This window comes from Bison bison, unplaced genomic scaffold, assembly GCF_000754665.1.
Source record: "Bison bison bison isolate TAMUID 2011002044 unplaced genomic scaffold, Bison_UMD1.0 scf7180017864465, whole genome shotgun sequence".
NCBI classification, from domain to species: Eukaryota; Metazoa; Chordata; class Mammalia; order Artiodactyla; family Bovidae; genus Bison; species Bison bison.
Genome location: NW_011495026.1, coordinates 4,016,873 through 4,025,154, shown reverse-complemented (window position 1 = coordinate 4,025,154; position 8,282 = coordinate 4,016,873). Strand labels below are relative to the sequence as shown.

Below are 8,282 nucleotides of genomic sequence, written 5' to 3'. Positions count from 1 at the left end.
AGTCTTCTCCAACACCACAGTTCAAAAGCATCAATTCTTCTGCGCTCAGCCTTCTTCACAGTCCAACTCTCACATCCATACATGACCACAGGAAAAACCATAGCCTCGACAAGACGGACCTTTGTTGGCAAAGTAATGGCTCTGCTTTTGAATATGCTATCTAGGTTGGTCATAACTTTCCTTCCAAGGAGTAAGTGTCTTTTAATTTCATGGCTGCAGTCACCATCTGCAGTGATTTTGGAGCCCAGAAAAATAAAGTCTGACACTGTTTCCACTGTTTCCCCATCTAGTTCCCATGAAGTGATGGGACCAGATGCCATGATCTTCATTTTCTGAATGTTGAGCTTTAAGCCAACTTTTTCACTCTCCTCTTTCACTCTCATCAAGAGGCTTTTTAGTTCCTCTTCACTTTCTGCCCTAAGGGTGGTGTCATCTGCATATCTGAGGTTATTGATATTTCTCCCAGCAATCTTGATTCCAGCTTTGCTTCTTCCAGTCCAGCATTTCTCATGATGTACTCTGCATATAAGTTAAATAAACAGGGTGACAATATACAGCCTGATGTACTCCTTTTCCTATTTGGAACCAGTCTGTTGTTCCATGTCCAGTTCTAACTGTTGCTTCCTGACCTGCATACAAATTTCTCAAGAGGCGGATCAGGTGGTCTGGTATTCCCATCTCTTGAAGAATTTTCCACAGTTTATTGTGATCCACACAGTCAAAGGCTTTGGCATAGTCAATAAAGCAGAAATAGATGTGTTTCTGGAACTCTCTTGCTTTTTCCATGATGCAGCAGATGTTGGCAATTTGATCTCTGGTTCCTCTGCCTTTTCTAAAACCAGCTTGAACATCAGGAAGTCACGGTTCACATATTGCTGAAGCCTGGCTTGGAGAATTTTGAGCATTACTTTACCAGTGTGTGAGATGAGTGCAATTGTGTGGTAGTTTGAGCATTCTTTGGCATTGCCTTTCTTTGGAATTGGAATGAAAATGGACCTTTTCCAGTCCTGTGGCCACTGCTGAGTTTTCCAAATTTGCTGGCATATTGAGTGCAGCACTTTCACAGCATCATCTTTCAGGATTTGGAATAGCTCAACTGGAATTCTATCACCTCCACTAGCTTTGTTCGTAGTGATGCTTTCTAAGGCCCACTTGACTTCACATTCCAGGATGTCTGGCTCTAGGTCAGTGACCATATAAATTATATCCTCTTGTATTTTTTTGCTCAGCATAATGATTTTCACATTCATCAGTATTATTCCATATATCAGTAATTTCTACCTCTTTATTGCATAACAGTTTTCTGTTGAATGGATATACTCCTTTATCCATTCATCTGTTCATGGATATTTGGCATATTTCTAGTTTTTGGCTGTTATGACTAATGCTGCCATCAACATTTGTATACAAGCTTTTCTGTGGGCATATGTCTTTATTTCCTGTAAACATCTAGGAGGGGATTGCTAGGTGGTATGGTAAATGTGTGTATGTATATATAGACACACACACATATATATACTTAAACAGATACACACACACATACATACATACATATATTTGGTGCACCACACAACATGATCTTAGTTCACTGACCAGAGATTGAACCTGTGCCCTTGGCAGTGAAAGTGCAGAGGCCTAACCACTGGACCACCAGGGAATTCCCTGAGCATTTGGTTTTATAGTTTTCTATTGAAGTCTTTGTATTTTGTTTTTTATTTTTAAAATATTTTATTTAATTTCAACTGTGCTGAATCTTGGTTGTGTGAGTTTACTTCAGTTGTGGTGGGGGAGTAGTTCTCTATAGTTGTGGCGCATGGGCTTCTCATTGCAGTGACTTCTCTTGATGTGAATCATGGGCTCTAGAGCGCAGGCTCAGTAGTGGTGGTACATAGGCTTAGCTGCTCCACAGCATGCAGAAACTTATACCAAACTGGGGGTCAAACCTGTGTCCCCTGCATTGGCCAGTGCATTTTTTACTGATCCACCAGGGAAGCACCTTCTACTGAGTCTAATAATTTTTAAGGCATGTTGTCCTATGAAAGCATTGTACAGCGAATACCTGTCTAATCACCATCTAGATTTAGTAATTTGGCTATCTTTAATTCATCTGCTGAATCATCTGAAAGTAACTTGCAGATATTGTGACACTTGAGCACTGATGTCCCAAGAAAATGCAGCATCCAAGAAAATCAACACTAATTCCCTTATATCATCTAAAATCTAGTTAATAGTTATATTTACTCAATTGTCCACAAAATATGACTTATATAAAATTATAAATCTTGCTACTGGTATTTAGTGAGTAGAAACTAAGGATAACACAAAGACATCCTACAGTACCCAGGACAGCCCCCACACTAAAAAGTTATCTGATTCAAAAATGTCAATAATGCCCTGGGTGAGAAACCCTGGTCTCTAGGGTATACACACCTTTACATTTATTTCATTGTTTCAGTTTTTCAAAATTGAAATGTATTTGTTTTTACTCTGGCATTATACAAAAGTTCTATCTTCTCTATCTTGGTCAATGTTTAATATTATAGGACCTTAAAATATTTTTCACACTGGTACAGATTAGAAAATACCCTTTGATTGTCTTAACTTGCATTTCTCAAGGTCAGTGACACTGAGCATATTTTTTTATTGTCTCTTTGCATTTCCTTGTTTGCCCTTCCAGTCTTTTAATGATTTTTTTTCCATCTAAGTCACTGCATGTGTGAGAATGTGCATGTGCATGAGATACATTTGTGAGTTCTGTATGTATGCTGGATATAATTCGTGTATTGTGCTTCTGATATCTTCTCTCAGTTTTTCTGTTTTCATTTCCTTTTTTCTTAAGAAAAGAAAAAAGTCTTTTACTTAAATAGAAATATCGTTTCCTTCAAAAATCATATTTATGAAAATAAGTTGTTAGGGTGAAAACAAGTTGTCTTTTTTTTTTCTTTTGGAGTTTTGTATAGTATAAAACTCAGTTACCTTGGAACTTCCTGAATTTTTAACAGTACAGTTTTAGCAAAGGATCTCATTATCTTTGTAGCATGTTATTTTATTTATTAGAATATCTTCTAATAAGATACTATTATTATTATAATTATTATATCAGAGGATGAGATGGTTGGATGGCGTCACTGACTCAATGGACATGAGTTTGAGGAAACTCACGGAGATAGTGATGGAAGCCATGATTGCTGCAGTTCATAGGGTTGGAAAGAGTCAGACATGACTTAGCGACTGAACAGCAACAACATAAGATGTCTTTTATGCCAGAGATTTTGACAAACTCCTATGTAATCTCTTCAGTTTCTATATTTCTGAAGAATGACCAGTTGCTAATAACTGATTACAAAGTGGAGTGGGGTGGTTACCACATTTTTATAAGGTAAGATGTTAATCATAGTTGCAAATTGGAATGTATAAAAATATTTTTATTTTAAAAAAGGTTGGAGGCGTGAAAGAGAAAAGAGAGATGATCAAGATGAAGTTTCCAGTGTGAGAAGTGAGGGTGGTAATATCCGAGGCTCCTTTAGAGGCCGAGGACGAGGCCGAGGACGAGGAAGAGGCCGGGGCAGAGGAAATCCTCGATGTAAGACATGATTTTTGTTTTGTTAACTTAGATGAACATTGAAAAATGTACAGATCCTCTGTTTTTCTCACTATACTGTATAGTGTTTCAACTGATTTTTGTCTGATAATAAAGATGGTTTTGTATTTGTTAGCCCTTGAGAAACTTCACTTTGGATTTTTCTTTATAGTAACTGTTCTTTGTTTTTTTTCAATCTGTGATCATTTTTCTTTCTTTACTACTTCAAGTGAACTTTGATTATTCATATGGTTATCAAGAACATGATGAAAGGACTGATCAAGCATTTCAAACAGAGCTTAATGCCAGTATGATGTATTACTATGACGATGGTACAGGCGTTCAGGTGTATCCTGTGGAAGAAGCATTGCTCAAAGAGTATATTAAGCGCCAAATGTAAGTCATCAGAGGCTGAACAGATGGGGTAGGAAAATCTGTTATAATGTCAAACTTTAACATCATTGATAATGAATATAACACATTTTTCTAAGCTGTTTATTAGTAAAATTAGAGGATTTTAATAGTATTTTATATTTTATTTCTAGGAAATGTTAGCAAAGTATAGAGAGTATTTTAGAAAATTTATATTGGTTCATGTTGTTTATATGACTCCTGCTTTCTCTACTGAGGTATTTCTCTGCTTACAAGGATATTAGTGAAAAAAGCATAATATGAATGATTAAATATAAGAATTTAAAAAGTGAAACTGTTAGTTGCTCCATCGTGTCTGACTCTTTGTGATTCCACGGACTATTGCCCGCCAAGCTTCTCTGTCCATGGGCTTCTCCAGGCAAGAATACTGGAGTGGGTTGTTGTTACCTTCTCTAGGGGATTTTCCTAACCCAGGGATCGAACCTGGGTCTCCTGCATTGCAGACAGACTCTTAACCATCTGAGCCACTGAGGAAACGAGTGTGTATATTTAAAATTGAACAAGTGAAATTTAGCTAATTTGCAAATAAATGTTTATATTAAAATTTGCAGATGAACATAAACGGCAAAAAATGGTTGCTGTCTTCTGACTTTTTTCACAATTGATTTCAGAATTCTGATTGTTTTTTAACTTTTAAGTTCTCTGTGACACATATTAAAAGGAGACTAATCTTTTTTAGTTCAGACTTTTTATAATAGTTGCTTTCTGAATATTGAAGTTGATGTTAGGAGAATATTGCTTGTTCTATTATCTTTAAGCAAGAAAAAAATAACCCTCTGTGTATTAGTATTGTGTAGGATGTTTTACATGTTTATATAGTGATTTGCATATTAATATAGATATTTGCATATCTAATTTGCTAAAATTTCAACTTCTTTTTTAAAATTCTTATAAAGGGAAGGGAAAGGCTGTTTTTGAAAGGACATAGCAGTTTAAAAATATCTACTTTTATTTTAAAAAAGAAAATGAACCTTGGCCCATTACTAGAAAATAATTTTTGCATCAGCATCAGCCAGCCATCTTCCTCGGATTCCATCATGATGGATTTGATTGGGTTACAATATGAAGCAACATGTTTATTTTTTTCTTGCTTCTTTTGTTACAGTTGATGAAAACACTGAAGAAAAGGGCCTTTTTATGGGCAGAAAGTGCCTGGCATGTGGCTATCAACTTCAAATTATTATTCCTTTTTGTTTGTTCATTTGTTTGTTTTGGTAACTCTTGCTACCAGGTGCCTTCTGAGACCTGACAGTGGACAGGCAACTCCATGTCAGGATAACTGGCCTTCCAATGTGCTCATACAGGTGAGGGAGGAGAACAGCTACTTCAGTGTTGACAAAATTTCTGACCATGCAGTGTAGAATCCAGAGCTTCAAGGTGTAGGACATGATAATATCCCCTAGGACAGTGGACAAAATGTCAGACACAGCACTGGGCATGGCTTCTTTTCTTGTCATTGTTTAGCAGCAGAGTTTTTGGCAGGTACTAGAGCGCCAAGTTTAGAATGGCTGTTTACTGTTATCATTCTCTGATTAGTGAACATCTAGATTTGAGGAGTCATGCTTTTTGACTTTGTGTCTTTAAGGTTTCTCATACATATACAGGCTTATTCACTCATTAGTGTTTAGATTTTTCTCTTTGAGAAGTTCCTGAAAAGCTTCTTGTACTTGTGGGATATTATGCTAAATATTTTTGAAGAGGCTTAACTGTATCATAGGTGTTTGAGTTCTTAAAATAATTTTAACTGAAAATGTGCATTAACTATTGGGAGATAGCCTCTTGGCATTCAGATATAAGTATGTTTGCAGCCCATTAAAAGTTTTAAAAAGTGTATACTGTAAGTACTAGTGATTTATGAGTTTATTTAGGTATTGTGTTTTTCAGAGTACTAGATTAAAAAAAATAATGGTTCAGAGAAGTTTTAAGTCTAAGAACATTTTTAACTCATGGTTAAATCAGATGTCTTAATGTCTGAAAATTTTCAAATTTAAACATATGTATTATGTGCGCACCACATGCCAGGCACTGTGAAAAGGGCTTTTGAGGTATAACAAAAATCAGAATGTTCATTTCTTCAAGACTTAGATTTTTTTCTTAATTTTCTTCAGTGTTTAAGGAGAGTAAATGATTTACCTAGTGCTACTGAGATGTTAGTTGTATTTCACTGATCTAAAGGAGCTTTGCACTTTGATAGTTGGAAAATATCAGTGTAAAAAAACAACTTGGGTATTTACATTTCTAAAATGAGATTTTTTTCTCATGCAGTGAAAGGTAGCTCAAAGCCAGCTTTCATTTATAGGTAATTATTTCTTCAAAATTAAGAATTTGACCTAAATACTTCAAGGGTATCTTTAGTCACCCAGTTGCCACCCTTTGAAAACTTGCTTTGTGATTTGGATATAGTGTAGGATTGTTAAACTGTAAGCCATATCATTTAATATCATATATTTCTTTTGTATTATTCTTTTCTACATTTCCCCCCATTTATCCTCTTGTTTTGTTTCTCTAGAATTTTGTTCTCATTTTTTAAAATATGCAAACTGTAATTTAAACAAGTGTTTCTGAAATGCCATTATTAATATGTATTCTTCATATTATCTTTGTATGTTGGAACTTGTCGATCCCACAGCTTGTTCATTTATATCTCCCTCTCTACTTTCCTAGAGAGACAATTAAGGTGTGAAAGTTTGCTTCTATAGTTTTTTGCCTATGTTTATACTTCATGGTGTTATAGATGTTCTTTATTTAGCTATATTCTGTTCACTTTTAATGTCTTTTATAGTTCTCCCTCTCAAAGGGGAGGCTGAGGGTCTTGAATCATTCAAATATAAAATTGGGTGTGTGCATCTGTGTCCATATATTCACTCAGCTGTTACTAAACATTGTGCTGTATGCTAGACTTTGGACGTATTAAACAATGTCATTACCCTACCAGCTTAGAAAACACAGCAAACTAATCTACTCTGTAAACTTAATAAAAACTGCTTCTAATATACCATTATTCTCAGTGATGGGAAAAAGTTGGAAGGCAGTCTGTTGACATGTTTAACTTTGTTATTTAGTGTTTAAATGAAGCAAGTTAATGGGACTTTTTTTAAATTTTTTTTATTGAAGGATAATTGCTTTACAGAATTGTGTTGTTTTCTGTCAAACCTCAGCATGAATCAGCTATAGGTATACATATTACCCCTCCCTTTTGAACCTGTCTCCTGCCCCATCCCACCCCACTGTATTGATACAGAGCTCCAGTTTGAGTTTCCTGAGCCATACAGCAAATTCCTGTTGGCTATTTTACATATGGTTAATGTGGCTTTGAAATGAAACTTTCACTTAATTGACTCATTAGAAAGCTAATTATTTAACTGTTTTAAAGAATAACACTCTTTAATTGTTTATGCTTAGGTAAAGCTGATCTAAGTACAAGTTAGTTTTTGAGAAGATAGTATTCTAAATTTCTTTCTATTTGTGTAAGAGAATTTACTAACAGTAGGGTTTTACAGCTATTTATATTTACCCTATATTACAGTAAATGTGTATAATGTTACAATAAATCAAAATAGTTTTATAGCAGTTGATATCTTAAGCAATAGATATTTTAATTTCCAATCGAATAAATTGATGAAATTTATATTTACTTCTTTTTCTTTTCAGTGAGTATTACTTCAGTATAGAAAATTTGGAACGGGATTTCTTTCTTAGGAGAAAGATGGACGAGCAAGGTTTCTTGCCTATTTCCCTGATTGCTGGTTTCCACCGTGTTCAGGCTCTCACTACAAACCTTAATCTCATTTTGGAGGTAATTATTCATATACAGAACAGTCTGTACTTTCAGTTATGCTGTGAACCTAAAACTGCTCTAAATAAATCTATTAAATAATTTTAAGAAAAAAGTAAAAACATTCTTCCCTGGTAGCAGAGCTGGTAAAGAATTGGCCTGCAATGCTGGAGACCCCAGTTTAATTCCTGGATTTGGAAGATCCCCTGGAGAAAGGGTAGGCTACCCACTCCAGTATTCTTGGGCTTCTCTGGTTGCTCAGATGGTAAACAATCCGCCTAGAATGTGGGAGACCTAGGTTCGATCCCTGGATTGGGAAGATGCTCTGGAGGAGGGCATGGCAACCCACTCCAGTATTCTTGCTTGGAGAATCTCCATGGACAGAAGAGCTAAAGCCTATAAGGTCGCAGAGGTGGACACAACTGAGTGACTAAGCACAGCACAGTAACCTAAGACTCTTGAGACTGTATCTCAAGGCTTTTTTGCCATTTTATA

At 35.5% G+C, this 8,282-nt stretch overlaps 1 protein-coding gene across 6 annotated transcripts in view; it reads left to right on the top strand.

Moving 5' to 3' along the window:
- LARP1B (La ribonucleoprotein domain family, member 1B) overlaps positions 1 to 8,282 on the top strand; it is a 135,094-nt gene that overhangs the window by 15,463 nt on the left and 111,349 nt on the right. For all 6 annotated transcript variants that reach the window (XM_010860241.1, XM_010860242.1, XM_010860240.1 and 3 more), the window contains exons 6-8: positions 3,440 to 3,583; positions 3,811 to 3,976; positions 7,664 to 7,808. In XM_010860241.1, the coding sequence (XP_010858543.1) occupies positions 3,440 to 3,583; positions 3,811 to 3,976; positions 7,664 to 7,808 (455 nt within the window). The remainder of the gene's footprint in view (positions 1 to 3,439; positions 3,584 to 3,810; positions 3,977 to 7,663; positions 7,809 to 8,282) is intronic.